General features: G+C 38.4%; 1 protein-coding gene across 23 annotated transcripts in view; it reads left to right on the top strand.

Moving 5' to 3' along the window:
* EYA4 (EYA transcriptional coactivator and phosphatase 4) overlaps positions 1-23,049 on the top strand; it is a 221,513-nt gene that overhangs the window by 122,838 nt on the left and 75,626 nt on the right. For 20 of the 23 annotated variants that reach the window (XM_080388354.1, XM_080388353.1, XM_080388342.1 and 17 more), the window contains 2 exons: positions 16,494-16,618; positions 17,801-17,869. In XM_080388354.1, coding sequence (XP_080244480.1) covers positions 16,494-16,618; positions 17,801-17,869 — 194 coding nt within the window. The remainder of the gene's footprint in view (positions 1-16,493; positions 16,619-17,800; positions 17,870-23,049) is intronic. The other 3 variants (XM_080388344.1, XM_080388349.1, XM_080388337.1) reach the window with 1 other exon arrangement.

Raw genomic sequence — 23,049 nt, 5'->3', positions numbered from 1 at the left:
TATTTACAGAAATTACAATCATCTATTTAGAGTGCAAACACATGGTAACTGATGACATCACAGGGAAGTGTTTTAACGGTTTATATTAACAGATCCCTGTGGCTTAAACAATAAAATTAATGTATTTTTTATATTTCAGGTCTGTTACGAATTCCTGTTTTTTTGTTAAAAGTGGTCATAAAATATTTTCTGTTGTATTAGTAATAGTTTCTCTGTGTGATCCCAAGCCAGATCATGTCAGTGTTATGACTTCCATTAACCTGAATCAATGGTAGGTGAGACTTTGGAGTAAACGAAAGCAACAAAACTCAAGAAGTTTTGAACGCTTTGGGGAAATTTATATCACCTTAAAAAAAAAAAAAAAAAAGATAAACAATTTTTACAGAAATGTTAGTAGAAGTAATTTGGAGATTCTGGAGTTACCCATAGGTGCAGGTAGTCTTTTTGTCCAACATCACATACTATGACATATAAGAACTTTCTAGTATGGATTTGTGCTACTGGAATACAAGAATCAACCAAACAGAAAAAATCAAATACATCTGGAAATCAGTTAAAGGTCTCTGAGAAAGGGCGAAACATGCTATTCTAGCAGTTCTGAGTTTATTGTCATCTGTTGGTAGAAATATGTCCTACTTATGAGATAATGTAGGTAATATAAAATACTGTGCAAGTGCATGCTGGAATTTACTGATATAAATTTAAAGGTGGGGTTTTTTTTGTTGTTTGCTGTCTCCTTAGAATAGTGCTATCATTGCTCTTTGTTAAGGTGTATTTTGAAAACAGTTAAAATCCTGTTGAATAATGGCTTGAACCACCTACTCTTAAAATATTTCTTTACTGCTTATGTTTTCCTAGTTTTCACTCAACAGGTACAAAAAGATACGCATTTACAAGTAGTTGATATTTTATATATTTATTCACTGTATATAGCCTTGTCTTAAATATCCCGAGTAAATGCCCTAAACATTAGGCTGTTATGAAAGCCATTCCACTTGGTACAGTGTTAGATATTTCTTGGAGTGGGGATTTGAACCAGGGTGTCCTGTAACCAGCACACATAAGTCTAATCCCTTTTGCTATCCCAAACTGACCTGTGTGAAAATTTTCCATCATCTTGAGTAATTGTTAGCTTACCATTACTGTTGTATGAACAAAGGTGGTGACTCCCAGGATGTTGCTGCGTACCCCTCTCTGTTTTAAACTCTTCTCATCATTCTTTTTTCCACATGTCCTTCTTCAGACAAAGGAAGTTTTCTTGCATGAACGTTTGTGGTTAGTTGTGAGGAGGACTGGAACCACCCCATATATTTGTATAATCAATAGTTTTGACATAATTGTGACCTCCAAAATGCCTTGTGACTTTTGAGCTTGCTCAAGAGTGCAAGTTATTTGGCATGCCCTAGCCATGAAGCCACCCTCACACATGCTGAACTACTGTTACGTATATTCTGCCATCATAGGCAGTGCGATGGTGAGTGCTCTTCAACCTAAATACATGATAGCGCTCTTTATAAGGTCTGGCAAAAGCTTGCAAAAATGAAGGTCTGGACTCAATAGTAAGTATTAATGGCAGTTCAGTACCAAGAAACCCCCCAACAACTGAAAAGGGACTACCGAAGAACTGAAAAGAACACACCAAAAATTTCCAAAATTTCATATATAAGCAGCACACTAAACCGACTTGCTCACAGTAATGACTTTCAACTAGTAATGGCAACCTATATGCAAAAATGTACACAGACAATTTAACATGAATATTGTAATCAAAGATTCTTGAAAGCACATTGAAATAGTCCATGTAATCCATTAGTCAGTATTGCAGAACAACTTGTTAGGAGCACAGGTACAGCAGCGCACAGTGCAGTTCTTCCATCCGTATCTTCCATTCCCTTTATCATCACTTACTTTTGTATGTGGGTGCTGTTGCACAGCATAACTTGGCCAACCACAGCAGGTGATTTTACACCAGGTGGAAAAGATAACAATGTATGTTCTTCTGCCTTTACTATCAAATAAAAAGATGGCACAATGTAACATATATGCTGATTGCAGCAGTTAAATGTAATTTTGAGTCCATTTGCAGGGCTGTTGTCACATTCCCCCATCCACTTACTCTAGCTGGAGCTACAGGTGTATGGAGGCAGCAGGACCAAAGCCATCCCAGGGGCTTCACATGCATGTGTTTGTTGCTCATCTGTTTTGGACACAACAGATACCAGTGTGGGTGAATGGGCCAGGGTCCTCCTCACCTGCCTGTGACACGGTTTACATGTCACAGCTCATGGTGTGGGCACTGGTAGCCCAACATACAGCCTGAGCTATAACCACTTGCATAGACAGATAGTATTTGAGTTCACTTTTATGTCCGTTCCTCATGCTGCATTATAGACTAGCCAGTGTTCGTTAACTCGCTGTGAAGTGCCTTTGGATTGCCAGCAGTTCCAAGATGTCAGCCTGGCAGTCACTGGGCTGGCTGACATTAATTGCTGTGTGACTACATTGCTGCTTTGCAAAGCAGGTGGACAAGGTCTAAGTGATTGACCTTTAAAGGACGAGCATTTGTTATACTTCCCTTTCCCTCTCTGTTCTTCCTCCCTACATACCTACCCCCATTTAGACTAGTTTATACTGAATCTGTTGATCTGCTAAGTCATGATACTTTTTGGTACACCTAGTCTTCCTGAATTTCAAAGAGAGGGAAAAGAAGTGCATCTATTTCTATATTAATTAATGTAGCAATCAGAATTTAGTATTTTTGAACCTTCAGGAATGTCTTGGGATAGGGTAAATACTATTTTTGCATAAAAGAAGATAACCTAAGATTATACCCGCAAGTTTTTACTTAATCCAGTAGTTTCTTAGAGCCTTACCCTAAAACTGAACTGGATTTTGAGCCATAAAATGACAGTGTTTGTTCTCCAAATGCAGCACATGTAATCACAATGAGGAGTTCTGTTTCTTTCTTTCTCCTTTGGTCTATTTTTTGCTCCATCATATCACATTGCAGCAGTACACAGGAGAACTAATTCAGACTCTGTTCCAGCTTCTTTGACCTCTTGGATACTCCAAATATATTTTACCATTGCTGAGTCTGAATAGTAAAAGTATTTTGTTCCACCTACTTTGCACTTCAGATCCCATTGAATAGATTCCTAGAAGAATGCAGCCATTAGAAAAACTGGTCATTTAGATCCAAATCCCCTATTCTGAAATTAGTACAGGTTACTTTTTAAATTAATCACTTTTTTTCTCAGATATTTTTTAAGTGTATGTTCTTGGCTAGATATTTCACAACCGGTTCAGACACATCTTAAATATCATCAGCCAATGTACTTAGTAAGCATTTAACTAACACCATGCAGTTAGTATGCTGTGCTAGTATTTAACATGCCAAAAATCACCTCTTTGCCATCCTGCTAGATCATGAACAGTCCTTAGAAAAAAAATAACATAGGAAACAAAAATAGAATTAACCAAAAAAATCCATATAGAAAGAGACCACATACAAATAAACTAATTGCGAGTTTGCTTTCTCTTTTCTAACAGCTACATCTTCCACACATTACACACATGTGCATTAAAGCTGTTTTAATACTTCGGACTTGGTCTCCTCTCTGTGTTAGGGTAGCCTCATCAGAGAGTGACTCTCAGCTCTCTCCACACACAGCTTAGTCTGAGCAGCAGCCATCATTGTCCTCCTCTGGGAACAGAAGTCAGAGGATCCAGATGACAAGTAGAAAAAGAGACTCCTCCATAAGCAGCATCTGGCTCTTTGGCAGATTTGTCAAGCACTTCTGCTAATGGGTTTGGATTTGCCCAGGGGTCTTTTATGTGGTTACATTGCAGATGGTCTGTCTGTTCTATCTTCTTCTTCTGAATGCTTTTATTTAAAAGAAGAAAAAAAAAAAAGGCAAAAAACTTTCATCTGATCCTCAGAATTTACACACTCCTTTCCAGCTGATAAGGTTCTTTATGGGTCTCCTAAGATGCCTGTGCAGGCTCCTTTCTGTTAGAAATCACAAAACTTTCCATATATCCAAATGTGTGCCTTGAGCTTTGTTGGCAATTCTGGACTTAATTCTCCAGTTTAGCTGCCAAGTGATATAATTTACTATGATCTGAGTCCGTATTATTGTAAAATTTCTTTGGGAGTTACTTTATGTCATTTGTAGAGTGGAGGTAACTTTACTTCCCCTTGAAGCATGAAATATCCTTGTCTTCCCCTAGCTGTCCACCTTTGAAAACCTAAGTTCAAATCTGGATTTGGTTAAATGTGAAAATGAGTATGATGGTCTCAGTCTAATTCATAGGGGATTCTCATCTGCCATTTAAGAGAGGCCCAGGACTGAACCAGCAAGTCTGTGGGAAGATATGTTTGGCAGATTTGTGGAGAAAGGCATATGCAGCACCCAAATTAAATAAAGCAATTCCACAGATCAACTTTTTAGCAGAATTATTTGTTGTGTGGTGCGAGCACAGAAGAGGACAGAGAGGGAGCGCATCCTTTTTGTTGAATTTCATTGTAGTTCTGTTTCAATTTACAACTGAACCTCTGTCAATTTAATTTTTAAGTGTATACTTACACAGTGTAGAATTGGCAGTTGACTAGACATAAGATCATGTTTTATTTCTATGTTATTTCAGGCTTATGTCTTATTTTCCTTCTAATTATGTAGATTAAATTAAATAGAAAAAAACCCCTGTGCTCTCAAAGATGCTTTGCTTTTCATAACTTTCTCAAAATAGTACCAGAGAAACATATTCATTCCCCTTAGCGTTTCATTATTACACCACATTTCACAACAGTAATATTTTAAAATTTGCTGAGAAACGAAAATAATTGAATTACAAAAAGCAATTGTTATTATTAACATCTCCTACCCTAATGTCCTGTCTCACAAACCGGGTTCTTAACCACCGGGGCACCTTTGCTAAATGCAGTCAAGTTATAGCCTTACATCTGCAGTATACATGTGTGTGAACTTAAAAACCAACACCACTGCAGGGTTTGTTTCCTCCTACCCTGCTTTTTTTCCTCAGGACTTGAACAGAATTGGATATCTAATAAAATATCTAATGGTTTTTAAAGGCTAGGTGGTATGTCAGAAGTCATAGCAAGGTCAAACCATTTGGTCTAAGCTGGGCTTTTAGGAGAGGGAGGTATAAAGGACAGTTCCCACTGGACAGGCTGTGTGTGTGCAAGGGCAGCAAGGGGCTGGAGCTGTGGCTCTGCCCTTGCCCCACTCCCATGCCTCTGCCTGGCCAGCAGGTATCCCCGACCCCAGCTGGGGTGCTGGGATGCAGGGTGAGCTGGAACCGGAGGTGTTACAGATTTGTGGCTGGTACCTGCCCCTTCCTGTGGCTCAGGGGGATAATTCGGGGGAGATTGTGCCCCAGAGTCCTCAGCGACATGTATTTATTGACTCTTAGAAAAATCACCTACTTCACCCCAAATTAAAAAGGTACATAAAAGCTGTGCATATGCTTTAAGTCTCAAATTATAAAATTACTTGGGGAAATCAAACAGTGAAGTAAAATGAAACGTAATCATTTGATATCAATTGTAAAGGGCAGCCAGCATGAGTACATTTATCAGGGTATCATTCAGTCTCTTGCTCGGAATAACAGAAATTGTTTTGAATGTAATTAGTTATTGAAAGTAAATGTAATAATCTCCCTGTTCTTTCAGGTGTACAGGTAATAAGGTCTCTTGGACAAAATGGAAAGGGATGTGTGCAACATGCATCTTTGCCATCCAGAATGCCTTTTCCTAGCTACATCTTACAGAAGTAATCAGATGCTGAAGCAGTTAAAGCATCAGGCTCTCAGAAAGTTGTATATATTTATTTTATATTCTAAACCTAGCTCATTGTTGTGACTGCGATTAGAGAAGAGAAATAATTGCTTTTGACACAAACTGTTTTGGAGCCAAACATAATGTGCTCCACATGAGGTAAACTGCAGAATATTTTTCTTGGGAGCCAAGGTTCAGATCAGGTTTAACTTTTAAAGGGAACTTCACTGTTAAAAGTGAGATGCGTTAATGTTTCCCATGTTAAGACTGCTTGCCAATAATTCTCCATGTTTTATCTGTACCAAAAAACCCACCCCCAAAACTAGAGAAGACTCAGAATGTTTGCGTTAAAACATGAAGTTTGAATGGGACATGAAAACTACAAGGTTTTGGCAACTCCTGTATTCTGCCCAGTCTGTCATCCTAAGTCATCCTTTCTGGAGATAGATGAAGATCTTGCAGGCCCCTGTACTGGTGGCTAAAGAAATTTTGTTAAAATGAGGTATGGTCACTGTAATAGAACACACCTGAAAGAGCTTATTTTCCAGTGGGAGATCCCTGATGAAGAAGAACTAGGTTTCAATAACTAGTTTGAAATTTAACAGACATTCCAATTCAGGGTAAGTCAGACACAACCCACTCCTGCTCTCTTGTTATGAAAATATGAGTTCATACTTAGATCATGCAGTCCAGGCTCCAATGAAGCAAAATTCCCAGCCTTTCATCCTTGATTTCCCAATTTTCAGTTTGCTTAAATATTATTTTACATCAATAAAGTTGACATTATTATATTGCAATTAATAATGTTATTACTATATTGCGATTATAATGTAGATATGTATCAGGCACCAGTATCTGGATCCAGGCATCACAGCTGTCCCATCTTCATTGGTGGTTGCATTTATGTGGCAGGTCAAGGGAAGGAAGGATGTACCACCATCTACTGCACAGACAAGCCCAGAACGAGGGGTACTTGACAGATACTTCAGATCTAAACGGAAAAGCTCCCCCATCACAAAAGCAAGTTTCGGATACTGTCCAGCCCCCTAGGAAAGGATATGGGGAATTATATCCCTTTTCCTCTGCAAAAGGTAGTTAGAAGATAAGATAGTGATGAAGTTATGCCTAGAAAATCCTCTTTCTCTTGCATGGATGAGTACCAGGGATTTGGAGGACCTTTCGTACTTTGATGCTCCTCTCCATCTCAATCTGCCATTAACATGTGGTATGGAAGAGGACATTTCCTCTCATTAAAGAGTGAAGGTGCTAGAGCATCCCCTATTAATTACCCATAGGAAATCAGGGCCTCAAACAGCCCTTTCAAAACTCCTCTCCTTATTGCACTTAAAATCAGGCTGTCATGCCATAAGGAACAGTCTTGTGTTTTCTGTGAGATGTTTTGAAATTCTGTGCAGTAAGCTGTGTGGCTTTGAAGGCTGTGTCTTACAAAGGACAGAGTAGCAACATGCTAGTATTTGAAAGAGCTGATTATCTCCCATGTTTCTCTGTATATATGAGAAATAGTCTTTGTGGCTCAAATTAGACTTAAAGAAAACAAAGACACACTTGGTGAGATTCTCCAGCCATTGGGTTTGTTAGCTGTTCCTTACCACTGACCAGGTCAGCTGTCAGAGATGCAGAAAGGACTCAGAAATTCCCATCAGGTTTTTCAGATGGGACTCCAAGCAGTTGTGCTGCAGACATGGCACAGGAGGGAAGGCCACGGGCTTGCTGCTTGCATTGCAGCCATCTCCACAGAAGTGTTTGTTATTTGTTCATGACATAGCTCATCATGCTGTAAGAACCACAGAATCTGCAAGTGCCGATCACATCTGGGAGTGATCAGAAATGGAAATGGGAGCTGTTGGGTGAACTGCTCTTTGAAAATGTGGCCTTGCGATCCAAAGACTTGCATTTAGGTCTTACGTATCTGTAAGCCAGTAGTCTGTATTTCATGTAAGTTGGATACCTGACAGGTCACTGTGGAACCGCAGTGTCATTATCGCTTTTGATCTATTTAAATGCTCACATAATGACCTCAAGCCTACTTTAGTCACCTTTTCTTAAGTACCAGGTGAAATGTGAGTTTAACCTCCTGTGGTACCTTCACACATTTTCTGTTCACACCAGGACTAGGAGCCACATAATGCAGCCTGTGGGCTGTGGGCTGCGTGGCCAGGGTTGTGGCAGCCTGTGAAACGTGCCCCTGCCTGAGCCCGAGCTGTGGCACAGGATCGTGACTGCTGCTGGGGTTGTGCGGGCAGGGGTCTGCTGTGGGCTAACTGGTGCCCGGGCACGCTCCAGTACAGCCCAGGTTCAGGAAGGGCCAGCCTTGTATGTGCACTAAGAGAAAGGAGCTCCTTACCATTCTCTCTGCTGTTCCATCAGTCCCTGGTCCACGCTGCTTATTAGTTTAGATGTCCTCTGTGTGGGTTCTGGAGTGGTTTTCTCCAACCCGCTGCCTTTTTCTTTGAGAAGATGGGAAATATCTGTTCAGACACAACATTACCTCATTCCAGATACTTCCTCCAGTGCCTGCAGCATAGACCCTGAGCTAAAATTGTATCACAACAAACCTATGGCTGTCATATTTGCATAGCCCAGAAAAGAGATCTCAAGGGCTGGAATCCAGCTGGCCAGAAGATATCACTCTGCGTAGCTTTGCTTTTTGTGCATACATCAGTTTATTACATCACAATGTAGTAGTTTCCCATATAAAATTATAATTTGCCTTTGTCAAATCAAACCAATCCCAAACTGCAAAGTGGGAAGTTGAGGTGGAAGGGCAGCCGTATGGAGAAAGGTGAGGTGGAAGGGCAGCCATATGGAGAAAAAGGCTCTCGTTATCTACCTTCTCAGTGACAGCCTGCCCCTTTCGCTAGTGTAGGCCTGTGTTTTGTAACGGAAGAAATCTCCTGAGCATAGAGAGGATGAGCTGAAAGTTTATGCTGAGGTAAATAATTTAATATGTTTCCCTCCCAACCCCAATTTGTCTTGATTTTTATCTATTAATTTTAATACTTGGACCAATGGACTGCATGTCCAACAGGAGAATCCAGTGATGGCTCCTAGAAATTATTCTGTTTTATCCACAAGTGTGGAAATCCAAATTAATTATGCATTGTCTTTTAATCATGTCAGGGAAATGACATTCATTCCCAATAAAAGTCAGAAAGCAGTGAGAAAACAATGTAATAGGAATTTGTAGCCAACTGAACTGCACTAGAATAGACAGTGTTCTGTGGTTTTCTGGAAACCACATTAAATGACATTAAACTGAAATAAAATGTCTCAGTCAATCAGAAAATAGGGAAACCATACAGTTACTGACTTTTAAGCAAATAATAGTTTTCAGCAATTATACAGCACAACAATCCAAGCCTTCTAAGTTCATTGCTGTGTTTAGTCATCACCAGAGCAAACCTAACCTTTTCACTTTAGTTTTATTCTTCAGGCAGGAAAAGAAAGTGTCAGTTTTTCTTTTACAGCAAGGATAAACTTGAATTTGTAAGCAGTTATTTCTCACAGTATTTAGTCATATTTTCACACCAGCCCCATGAGGAAGAAAGCCGTATATCCGTCTCAGTAAAACGATATCTGCCTATTACTATAGGAATAACTGTATGCTAGATAAACAAAAGCTATGGCCTTTTGCATTCACTCATGCGGTGGGGAAAGAGGGAAGCATAGATTTAATGAAGACAAAAAATACCTGATACCCAGTTGTCAGGAAGCACAGAGAATCTCGAGGTGCACAGGATCAAAAAGGGAGGGTGATGGCAAAAGTTTAACTGGGGAAATGGGAAGGGGGGCTGGGGGAGAAGCTGCAGTGCTGTTAAAAGTGTCCTTTTTCTGTAGCTGTGAACAGCATAAGGAGGCACACTACAATGCTGGCCTTTGTCACTGAACCTGCTTGCCCACGTTCTCAGCTGAGCCCTCTGCACCAACTGCGTCCCAAGCACTGAAACTGGCTGCCTGTCAGACAGCTCCTGTAAAGTAATACTGTCTGTGCGAGGGTTTTTTCTTCTGGAATTAGAGCTTGAATAGCCAAGAGAAGGACAATAGGCATGAAAACATAACTGAGATACAATCACAACAGTGCCACTTTATGCACCAAACAATCACCTAAGGAGTCCCATCCTCTGCAAGATAAGCGGTATTGTTGAGATCGAAAAGGCTATTAAACAAAATCAGGCAGTTTTGAGTTTTCCTCAGATTATTGTCACTTTATATTAGAAGGACCCTCTCCACGGTGTGGTTATTGCAGTCCCTGGGTAAAGGTTATTTTCCTATGAGCTTGAATTCATGCACTGGGAAGCTGCATGATGATATTCACGCTTGTAATAAATCATCCATGCTCATAAGGAGTTTACCACAGCCCTTACTGTACACTTACAGTTCTACAAAGCTGAACCTCATGATACTTTTATTATTTATTACCTATGTGGCATTTTTTAACGTGGTAGAAAAACTCCAATGTTTTAATTCTTTGTTTCACTAAGGTTCCCTCCCTTTGATACCCTCTGACATTGGCTGTAGATTGACAGAGATGTATTTTTTTGGAATAACAATGTGGCATTAGTTTGCCTTCTTTCTTTTACTTTTTTATATGAAAGTTGACACCCTACTTACAAAACCACGAGAAATAAAAATTATACAGCTAGAACCCACCGTCCATCCGCAAATGGTTGCAAAAAGTTCAGCACTTGTTTTTTGAATTGTTTAAAAAAAAAGTAATAAAATAAAACTGAAGGGCATTTGCTGGTTTTATCCCTATAACATGACATTTTTTATTGCTTCTTAGCACTGTATCAGATCACTTAACAAGGTAAGAAACGAGGCCTCAAGGAGAATGGAAATGAGGTCTTGCTAGTGTCCAGCAGTATTTGTTTTTAACTCTCTGTCAAGTTTCCAGAACTCACATGATGGAGGGGCATGCTTTGTGATATTGTGTCTAGAACAGAAAAAAGATCTGCTATTTTGGCCATCTATTAAGCTTGAGCCTGGGAAAACAAGGAGAGGCACTTATCTCAATGGAGAAAATTTCTCTCATCAGTCTTGCTGTTTCTTCATTACCTTTTACAGTGGCAAAAAAATGACACAGGCTGCCATACACAGCATAAAAGCACTTGGAAAAAAACCCCAACATTATTAACCTGTATTTTAGGGTTATGATTGGAAATGTTATTCATTTGAGGAGTGTTCCTAGGCTGTGTGTTGTGTTACGCTATTTGTGGAAGCCTTTGGTGAAAAGATGTTGGAGAGTTTTTTGTTGTGTATTTATATGATTATACACGTGTATGTGTGGATATTTAGCACCAAAAAATTACTAAAAGTTTGCATGTACCTGTGTATTGGTGTACATGTATTTTATGCATGTGTATATACCCTAGAAACCTGTGCATCATCCAGAATCCTTCTCTCTCCACCTTCTTACTGCCCACTGTAGTCTTCGGGGACTGTTTAAGTGTTCGTGTAACTTCTTTTTCATTGCTTTATTTACAGTTTGTGTTGGTGCAAGTAAATGCTGGTGCAAATGTTGGTGCAAGGATGAAAAAATCCTGGTCTGACTGTGAATGTCACATGTAAAGTACAGTTTTCTAAAAAAAAAACCCTTAGGAAAAAAATATCTATTGTTCTTGATTGTTTTAACATTTCTTGCAGGTTTTATGTAGATTTTACTGGGCTAATGACATTTGTGTTTGTGCATCTATTCTAATTTTTTTTTATCAGAGTGAAAGGCTTGTATGAGCTAGCTCAGACTGCATATGGAAGAGAGGTGGGCTTGCTAGTCATGTTCAGAACATGGCTGAAAGATCTGGCTAAAAAATGACTGTGGGAAATGGAAAACAACCGCACCCCACTTGTTTTCAAAACTGTGTAGTTGGTCAGAGCGCTGAGCTGACAGCAGTAGGGAACAGATTTAGCTGAGCCTGAACAGTTCTTTTACCCAACTTCCATATTGCTTTAATAGTTAATTTTAAATAAAGGGGAATTCCCTGTTTGTTTAATTTCAGAAGCTCTAAGGTAGCAGACACCTGAGAAAGTTTGGGATATGTAAGAACTGGGATTACAACAGGAGGGATATAAGAAAAGCGGGCAGGGGGAACTAACAAAAAAAAACCCCAGATAATGTGGGTTTTTGCTACAGTGAAGTTTAGTAAAGATTCTGATGAAGAAATTTATGTAGAGAAAGTCCTATGAAAGAAATTTCAGAAGAAAAATCCTTTAAAATACTTTAAAAAAAATATTCTGATTAATTTATAAACTAAATTAAATCATTCAATTTTAAATAGCCTTTAGCTAGTCCTTCTTTCAGATCACTTTTATTTTGGATTTGCTGCAAATTTTGCACAGTGAGGAATTAACATTTGTAAAATGTTTCTGAAGTACTCTGTTTTTACATTAGAATATTCATTATTTTATAAATCTTTGGCAAATGATTTCATACTGTCAATCTTGTTAGTAAAAAAAGTTACAACTATAGTAGAAGTAGATTATGTAGCAAAAGATTTACATGTTAAAACATGATCTCTTTAAAGAAGAAAATTATTTAAATATGATATACTAGTAAAATTCATGAATAATCAACAGAGTTTCTAGTGGTGGAAGGACACAGCTTTTAGTCCACATTTATAGTAGTTTATTTGGAAGTGCAAATGGATAACAGAGTTACAACAACCCAGATTTTCAGGAAAGAGAATTTAAGTCTGCTGAAGAAAAGCAGTGTACAAATGAATATGTGATTGCAATGAAAGAAAAAAAATACAGGAGTTTAAAAAACACAAGCCTAGAAGCAGGGCTTGAGCTTTTTACCTTTCAAATAATGCAAGCAAGAGCTATACAGAAATACAGTGATGCAGTTGTCAAATCGGGCAGTCATAATGAGCCATAGTTAAACCTTCTTATGCAAGGTTGGCTTACGGTGATGGGCTGTGCACTTCGGTGGTCTGGGCTGCGTAACAAGTTCTGTTTGCCTGCCCTTGGAAAGACAGAGGCGGTTTGGGGGGTAATTTCTCTCTTTGGATGCTGTTCCTTAACCCACTTCTGAATCTAGGTTAACCCCTGAAGAGATGTCATGTCAAGCTAGGGAACAAAATGTGCTGTAATGTGGAAGGCCAAGGAATCACGCACAGCTGGCTTTTTGGTACAAACCTGCTTCAGTTTGGTAGGATTGTCCACATCTGGGTTGGAGCTACCACAGGCATCTGAGAGACTGTTCTGTGAAATGGGATGTTTTAGAGACTTTTCCAGTAAGCCCCTAAAATGATCTACTAAGCATGTGCAAATACCAATTTTCAAAGTCTTAAAGCATAGCCAAAGCAGAGTAAAAGACAAATCTGGCTTGCCAGATTTCAGGTTTTTGCTCTGGAGTTTGGAATCATACTAATGTTCTTCAAACAAACAGTCAAGAGAAAATCAAAATATCTTCTTATCAAGTGAACTATTTCCTCTCAAAATGTATCTTTTGATACAATTTAGCATTTTACTTATTTGCTCTATAAAGGCGTCTGAGGGGGAGAACTAATGCTCAAACAGGTACGTGCCTGGCAGAGAAACAAAACATGGAAAATAAATCTGTACAATGTAGATTTTTAAGCAGCTTTAACAATAGGCTTTATTCTATCTACACTGGAACACACTGCATTTACTACAAAACAGTCTTTAATAAATAACTGCATAAACTTAGAAGTATTAATTGGTTCTTTGGAGATCTCTCTTTTTTACTTTTTTTTTAGTGCAGGAAAACACATACTGAACCCAAACCTGCTTCTCATTAAGTCAGTGAAAGCAGGACTCTGATAAACATTTAGTTTGACAAAATTAATTCAAGATGTTGGAATTATTTCATCCATTTTATTAAGCATTTTTCCTGAATCCTCTATTCACTGAAACTGTAAGATTTTAGTAGGTCTGTTACATCTTACTGAGAATTTTTTAGGCTAAAGATAAACTAAACACCTCTAGAAAGGTGAATTGAGTGACATCTGTTACACAGAAGGTAACGTGCACTTCAATAAATAAATCACTTAGGGATATATTAAAATAATCCCCTTACTTGTTCACATAGAGCACCCAGGATAAGTATAATGTATACACATGGTTTTGTGAAACTTTTATTGGTTTGAATATCCTTTTTATCCTTAATAGAGTATCAGTAAGTGCAAGATGTCTTTTACTCACGCAAAGAAAATGTCTATTTGTAAATACACTACTTTTAAAACAGTATTAGTTAATTAGCTTGCCACGTCTGCGGACTGAGGTGCCATTTGCTTTAGAAAAAAAATATAACACAAACAAAATACTTTTCTGCACAGAAGGTTTCATACTGGTATGGAACAAAACCTATTCCTTTTACAAAGTTGGAACGTTTATATTCTTTGCCAAGCAAATGAAAATTGGTGGATTTAATTTTCTAATTAAGAAAACCTGATTCGATTAAGAAAATCTGATTCATTTGCACGTGAAGAGTGCTTAAGATAGATACTTCTTAAATAAACTTAGCTAGGTATATCAGTGATTTTGCTTTTAAAATATTGCTGAAGCATTCACATCGGTGGCCTTGATATATATCTGTGTGAAAAGAAATTATTGTCATTTTCATGCTAAACAAGAAAAAAAGCACGTGAACTTTCTAAGCTAGAACTGCCCATTAGGTGTCTGTGGGCTGATAGCAGTTGAACAGGAAATCATGACACTTACACTGCTAAGTGAACACGTGGGGAGTATTACACTGTATATGCAATGAAACATATATTGTTTATTTTGTGTAGCATTCTCCTGCTCCCTTAAATATATACAAGATGGAAACTCACAGACTTTTTTTAACCTTTAGCTGCTATCCTTGTACAGAAACTACTAAATAAAACCTGAAGGACTACTAAACCACCTGAATTCATTTTATTTGATCTAACACTGATCACATTTCCAGTAGACAATGAATATAATGCACTGCTGACAGATGTGCGGAAATGTATATACAATTAAATGAAGAAATCTGGGTCAAGGCAGTTCAAATCTTTGTTTTTGCCTTTGCATTTCCTTGAATATGGCTATAAAATTCTTGCCTGCTAATGCATACCCTCTTGCAATATCAGTTTTCCCCTGCTCATCCACACTGCTGCTGGGGAGGCTGCCCTGCCAGTGGAGTATCAATGCATCTCGGGTTTGATTTGAGTGCTTACTGGAGTAAATGGCATTCTTTCCTTCATGTACCTTTGGGTAAGGCCTTGGTGCATTTTCCCAGTTGAGATGTAGTATTTCAAACATTTCCTGGAGCATATTCAAGACATGAAAGCTCTAAATCTGTGTCTTGGGTTAAATGAAGGCAAGGAGAGGCAAGCTAGAGCATCCAGGAGGTTAGTGGAATTAGGAGCACAAAATGGGAGACATTTTCGTTCCATGGTGTTGGTTGGTGTTTTTTTTTATTTTCCTTATCTTGGAGTTAAAAAAATAGAATCAGACAGCAGATCCCTATCTGATGGAAAGATGGTGGCGTTTTGTTTGTTTTGTTTTTCTCCAGAAGAAGGTGTATGGAGCACAGAAGATAGACAATGTCAAAGTGAAACTTGCAATAAATACTTGAGATGCTGGGTGTTGCCTTAACGATTTGCCATTGGTTTTCCTGGTCAGAATATATGAAGAATATGTAATTCATATAATATCTGAATATACAGGAGTAATTATTTTTATTGAATGATCCCAACTTTTCACCTCTTTCCTAGCCATTTCAGTGTTTTACAGTGTAATTGGGCTTCTACAGCTCTGTAAGACAATCTTTCTGTTTGCCTTTGTAGTATACATATGGTAGACAGTTCTCCTGTTGCAGATGGGTTGGCAACTTTGCTTTTATATAGCAAAAATGTTTCTTTGGGGAAAAAATGTGCATAATTAATTTATAAATGAATCAAGGAATAGGTAAGCACACACTGTAAATTGGATTGCAATTACCGGTCTATCAAGAAATGCTCCCTGTCTGCTTTCTCTAAGAAAGGCAGATCTGCTGTCAGGGAACGAAAGCCATCCACAGTCCCCCCAGTATAACTGTCATGCTGAAACCCATTGCCGTCTAAATCACTTGAAATTTTGCAAGTTTCCTAGAAATGACTCACAAGAAAAAAAAATAATCAAGTGAGCTCATAAGAATATATACATTTGTAAGAGAAGAATCTTGCAGATGTATGTGAAAGTTCTGTTCAATCACCTGTATGGTCTGTTTCTATGGTGTAGTGTGCATGCAGTGACTGCTGATTATTGGAATACAGAAAATTAGAGGCAGAAGTTCCTATTCTGACTTTTTGTGTAATGACTGACTTTTCATTTAATTTCTGTTTTCTTCTAAGACATACCTATATATACGCATTTATACTTCCATCTGTCCATCCATATATACACACTCCTTTGTGCACATGTTTTACAAGCTCTTTGAACAGTTTCATAATCCTGTGTCATTTATTTCGTATTACCTAAAGGAAAAGTGAAAAATACTGGTGGTGTTATTCACAACAAATTATTAGCTACTTTCCTCGGTTTGTAAAAAGCAAAGAAGACCTTAAAGGAACCTGTACTGATCTGTTAATCTGGCTTTTATTATTCAATTACAAACTCTCCATGTAAAAAGGTTGTTATAGAAAAAGCAGTTTATTACGGACAGTATAAAAATGCATTTAAATACTGTCACCTTCTTCTTTAACAGGTCTATGGAAATGCAAGATCTAGCCAGTCCTCATAATCTTGTTGGAAGTAATGATGCACCGGGTAGTTCCAAACTGGATAAACTTAATCTCAGTAGCACATCAGTTACAACAAATGGAACAGGAGGTAAGTGTAAGACACTGCTGGCACATAGACAATTTTGGATAATTTTTAGTTATATGCATGTTTAGCATAATTTTAAGGATGACCATAAACGCATTTATAAACCCAGCAAAAATTATGAAAAACTGGCAGTCCTACCAGTGTAAATCTACTAATTCCAACAGCACTTCTTTTCTTTGCACTGATTGAAGTAAGAGACAGAAGTGTACAAAAGGTGAAACAAGGAAAATCTTCCAATGGTTGGTTTGAACAGTGTTGAAGGTTATACCTGTTGGTAACATCAAACAGATTGCATTTTTTTGCCATACTTCATTGCTGAGTAATAATTTACTCTATACCCTGAGCTATACACATCTAGGTTAGTTTATAATCTCTGTCGAAAGAAGTGCATCAAAATTAGACTTTTTTTTTTTTTTTTTTCACACTACAAACATGGTAATTCCATTTCTTGGCAGGTAATGATAGTTTGTCATAAAGAGATTTTTAGATTTTCTTCAAAAGTAACTGGTTATTACTGCTGTATCTATTACTGTAGGGACAGCACTACCATGCAGCTACAACACAGATGTTCCAGTGCTTTCAGATAGTAGATTGTACTATAGCTGAGTTGGAGCAGTGGGATGTGGAATACCATGTTCTGAGATGGGAGTCCTATTCCCATTAGTGTCCATGAGAGTGACACCATAGACAGAAGTCAAGCTAGAGATTCAGCCCTCTTTTTTGGATTTTATACGTTGCTGTCTTTTTTTAACAGTTGGCACCAATAAAATGTTGTTAATTTTTCTTTCTGGCCACAATGTAAATCATTTTGTTCACTTATCCCTATTTAGAAAAAAAAAATCTGTCAATGTCAATAAAAATTGTATGTGCCTGTGAGGGTAACAGCTCTGCAGAGAAGGGCTGAATCGTTAAGGTTCAACCTATTTATATTTTTTGAATACAGTCCTTATTCTGGCATAAAGAGAAGGGAAAAACTTCAAGCATACCATTAAAGAACACAAATAACTCAATGCTTCTATATTATACTTGCATAAATAAAACAGTTAAAATAATACTCATAAAAACAATACAATGCAGTTAAAAAACTTGGCTCAGAGTGCAAAAACACTTACTTGTCTAGAAGACTATTCACATACACTGAACAGACATTGGGAGAATGAACCATTATACTATTCCTGTTCTCAGGAGACAACATGACTGTGTTAAATACTGCAGACTGGTTGCTGAGTTGCAGTACTCCCTCTTCTGCAACAAGTATGAGAGACCCTGGTACAGTGCATGTGTGTGGTGGTGTGTTTCCGTGACTGCTGTGTAACATCTCTCTTGGTTTGCTCTGCTCGTTTGTTATGTGGTTTGAACATTTTCATGGGTTTTTTCCCGACCCCTGTTTTTCCACCCCTTCTCAGAGGCCTTTCCCACAGCCAGAAAACTGGTAGGAAGCTGCAATAAACAGTTACTTTGCCATACTTTGAAAGTCATTTGATGAGCAAGGAGAATTTAACCCACTTAAAATTAGCTTAACTGTCTACATGCTCTGAGAGACATGGTGATCAACATCATTGGGAACTGCCAGTAATCAGCATTGCTAGAAGCCAGACCAATGGATTTTCCACAGAATGTGCATTTCTTTTTCTTTTATTTTCAGGAACAACATTGCATGATTACCTGAGCACAAATCAAGGTTGTCATTATTGTTACTACTCCTCCTACTACTTTCATTATTCATTGAAGTCTAGTGTGCTACTACATGGAACTTGCCACTTCACAAACATTTGGCCAAATTTTGCAAGCTGTTGTTTTCATTAATGAGTTCCCTGTCATGTGGTATTAATTGTTATAAGTTGTAATGATTAATAATAATCAAGTATGTGACACTGTTGCAGTACATATGGGGTTAATGATAGGTGTAAACATGCATCACCATGACTCTACAAGCCATTACACAGGTGCTTAAGCTTTGGACAGGTGCAGGTTTGGACTAAAGATAGGCAGATCTCAAAAACTTTCCTTTTATAAAAAGTGCTCAGAATTAGCTTGCCATTTGTAAGTCACATATCCAGAGAGAATTTACAAAAAAAAAAAAAAAAAAAAAAAAAAAAAGTTCAGACTTGAGCACAAAAGATGGCTTGCACTAGAATAACTGATTCCATGTGAATGCTCCTGCTCAGTTACAAGAATTTAAGGAAGGACTGAGCTAACTTAGTCTGTCACCTCAGTTAACTATTCAGCATGTTCAGATAAATGTAGAAGTCAATAATTTAAGTACTAATTATCTGTAGTGAGGAAATGTATTGTGAAAGTCCTTGCATTACTTGCATTAAATCTGATTCTCCATATGCAGAAGTTTAGATCTGTGCTTCTTGTTGAGTATATTCCTAGGAAGACCGTTAAGGCTTGCTAAAAGAAAGGAAAATTGTTTCTATGACAAGCTGTGTGGTTTAGTGAGCTTTTCAGTCAGACTTGCTTGCTCTAACAGCTGTTGCACTTGCTTGTCTGGTTCATGCATAATAGTGACATCTCTTGCCCCTAAAACACCACGTTCATTTTCAGTCATTAACATAGAGTGGTTCTTTAGGAAAAAAAGAGGTTGGCAGAGCAGTACTCATGGTGGCCTGCTAAGTCCTTTCATCAAGTGAAGAACTTACATTGTAGAAGCTGTGGGCTGTTGTGAGCTGCATTCTGAGTTTGTCTGAGAATAATTAAGTTTGGAAGGGATCCCTGAAGGTCAGCTGGGCCAAGCCCTGCTCAGAGCAGGGCCAACTTTGTTATTAGATCGTGTTGCTGAAGGCAGCGTCTAGCTGAGTGTTGAATATCTCCAAGGTGGAGGTGCCGCAGCCTCTCTGAGCACCTGTCCCAGGGCCTGACTACTGTCATGGCAGAGAATTTTCCTCTTACATCTGATTGGATTTTTTCCTTGCTGCAGCTTGTGTCTATTGCCTCCTGCCATTTCACCAGGTACCTTTTGAGAAGTGTGCCATTTTTCTTTGTCATCTTTGCAGCTTCCCATTAGATACCTGCAGGCAGCAGTTAGCTCTCCCCTTTCTAGGACAGCACAAGACCAGCTTCTTCCGTCTGTCCTTGTACTTCATGTGTTCCAGCCCCTGACAATCGTGGTAGCTCTACTCTGTTAGCATGTGCAGCCTTCACTGTTAGCAACAATCAAATGTGTTTCCAGCTTGAGATTGCTTTTCATTTTATTTTGACTCTTTCAATATGTCAAAAAACACCCAACACTAATCCATGCTTTAAAAAATAGATATTAAATGCATCATCTTTAAAGTATTCATCCAAAATGCTGATTCAGACTCTTAGTCTTTGCATTATGTCTAGAGCAGTTGCCATAGTAGTATCAGACACACAGTTTATCTTGCATGTGGGAAACATAGGGCTGATTCTGTGTTTTTAATTGGAATCAGCTTTTATTTTGATTTCAGCTTTAAATGTTCCTGAGTTTTTTGATCTGATGTTAGAAATCTTTTTTTTTTTCTTCTTAGTTAGCTTTGTGCTTTTCCCCCTGTTGGTTTAATGACATGCAACACAAAGAAAGAAAGGTAATAGTCCAATTCTCTAGCTACACTGAGGAAAGACCTTGAGGAATTCCTTACTGTGATAAAATCTGAATGTAACAAAGTAGAACTGTTTAAAATCAAGCACGTACAAAATTACTTTCTACATGCATTTTTCAACAAAACACAGTGCCAATATGATGTTTCTTCTCAAGTTAAGTACATGAGAGAGTTTCTTTTGGTTTAGATCCTTTTCTGCTTGACAGGGAGAGAAAAAGATGGTGACTGTTGGTGCCGATGGAAGTGCACTGCAGCTGGCATTAACCAGAACTAGACACAACTCTAAAGTAAACATTTCAATTCATTACTGAAGTTTGTGTTAAATAAAAAGTTAGACACATACTGTATTGTCTTTCTGGATTCAATACTGAGCATAGATTTGTAGCTCAGTATAGGCAATAGTGGAATACCATCTTGAATAGAAGGAGGTAAAGGTACTAAAAGTAGTTTTTTTCATGTAGGTAAATGTGTACACTTTGCAGAGAAGAGAGACATGCATCTCATAAAGTAAAATATGACCAAAGTTCTTCAGAGGTGAAAATACAGATCTTTCAAACTTAGTAGTATGATTTTTCATACTCCTATGGATGTATGTGCAGATACCTGTATATAGTAATCAGAAAACAAATTTAGTTACTGTTCATGCTTCAGGTAACAATAAATGTTCCACATGACTGAGAAGCCTGAGTTTCAGTGGAGGCAATCATTCTGTGAGGAATGACCCTTAAGCTTTTTCTTGATTAATATTTTATTGATCTGATGAAAATAAAATCACACCTGTCTCATCTAAATAGAGAAATGGGAATGATTGATTATTCTTATGAATGACTGTACATTTTGTGTAATTTTTGTCACAGCTTCTTTTTTTTTTTTTTTTTTTAAATGAGGAGATAACAGCCAGGAAAATGGCAAGGAGGGCACAACAGCTTGAAAAAAATGCTACTAAAATTCTTCCCAGATGATTTCATATTGAATTAATATCCTGATGCTTGCAGGGACGATATATGGGTGTGTCAATTTTACTGAAGAGAAGCAATAACAAAAGGAAGTTTATGCTTAAAAGACACACATTCAAATATTTTTTAATCTTTCACAGTAAATAGAAAGATATAACTGTATAGCCTGTGTAAGAAGGTGCTATTTGCTTTGATTAGCACCAGTGCACTGGCAACACCAAAGGGCACTCTCCCTGTCAGAGACAAATGCATTCTGATTTTTTAGATTTTCCCTACTTGATCTAAACAGACGTCCCTCAAATTCAGCATAGGTCCCTCGTGCACTTGTAGACATCTGCAGCCTCTCATATGACACTGAAGAGCCGTTAAGCAGCGTGACTAGAAATCAGGTGTGATACTGTAGGAGAGGCAACTCAGGCAAGACCAGTCACAGGCGGCTGTACTGGTGGCTGTGCAGTTCCTGGTGAGCTCCTCGAGCTCCCAGACACAGAGAGGAATAGAAGAATGGTTCGTGGTTCTGTAGGTGTTATGGACATTTTTCCCCATGAGAAAACCAAATCCTTTCTTCAGCTCATCCACTAGCTGTTCCGCTACAGACTGTAAGAGGCATGGTGAACGTGAGGGCAGCTCAAGCTGCGCTTGGACTGAATCGCCCTCTGGAAGTAGCTTGCTTTCTCAACTGAACAAAAAGGAAGATTAGTATGCACATTTTATATGCCTCAGTTAGGTGACTTGAATCTGAGCCATGGTTTGTAAATACATTGCTAGCTCATAATATAAAATTCCCTACACACACACACAGAGCCACCACACACATACCACACACACACCCCCATTATTGCCATTGATGTCAAACATGGATGCAGCCATGCTGACAGACAAGAGCTTTGGTCAGTTTACCTGGTGTCCTTGAAGGCATCAGGTAAATAGATGGCAGAAAGCGCCTTTCCTTGCCATATGTTAGACCTGCTGGAGGGGCTCTGTCAGCCCAGCTGTCACAGCAAAGACTTCTTCTCAAATCTCAGGCTGTGTCCTTGGAATTTCAATACCTGGTGTATGACCCTGGCAGTGGCCTATGCAGGTCTTCATTACCACTTTGCTCTGTGCCACTGGGCAGCCACCAGTCCTGTGGTATCTATAAGAAAGTTGCTGATACATATGTGATAAATGTTCACACACCCCTAACTGACCTTCGCAAAACAATTGTGATAATATGATGAGGGTTTTCACATTTTCGAGTCAAACATCTAATAAAAGCTGCAGTGTATTCTGTACTGCTATTTCTTACTACAACAGTTAGAAGGGCAGTTCCCAAACTGCATTACAAAAGTCTGTGCCAGACAGTCTGTTCAGGTAACATACTGAACTATAAAATCTAGACTGCCTCTGTTGTGCTTTCAGTTATAGCTTGGATGGCAAGATGCATGATGATCCGTAAGAAATAAATTGAGTTCGGAGTGAACCCAAGTGTTTGGTAACCTGAGTTAGAAGCTGACTTGTCATGGCTGTCATTTGTGTTCTACTCTAGTTCTTTTGCTTTTGCTTTTGCTTTTAAACATCTCTCTTCATTTATGGAAAATTGCTTGCTGGTGACCTAGCTCAACCCCCCCCCTGCAGACTCTGTAAAAGGGGAAGGGGAAAGGCAGAATGCTGGCACTGTGAAAGTAATTTGCTTCTATATGAGCATGAAACCATATTATTATTGTTTCACTTGTCAGGCAAAACTATTTTTGTTACATGCTACATCCCTTGACAGCTAATGTTTCCTTCCTCTCTGCTACTCTTAGGGAATTGTTAGAATCCATTAGATTTAGGTTGAAATCTCCCCAGAAGATATTCCAGTTGCTAAAACAAATAGATAGTCGAATGCACAGATAAAAAGCTATGTAGATGCATGAACATTCCAAACAGC

The sequence above is a fragment of the Falco punctatus genome, assembly GCF_963210335.1.
Source record: "Falco punctatus genome assembly, chromosome: 5".
Classification (NCBI taxonomy): domain Eukaryota; kingdom Metazoa; phylum Chordata; class Aves; order Falconiformes; family Falconidae; genus Falco; species Falco punctatus.
This window is presented reverse-complemented; position numbering and strand designations above follow the sequence as displayed.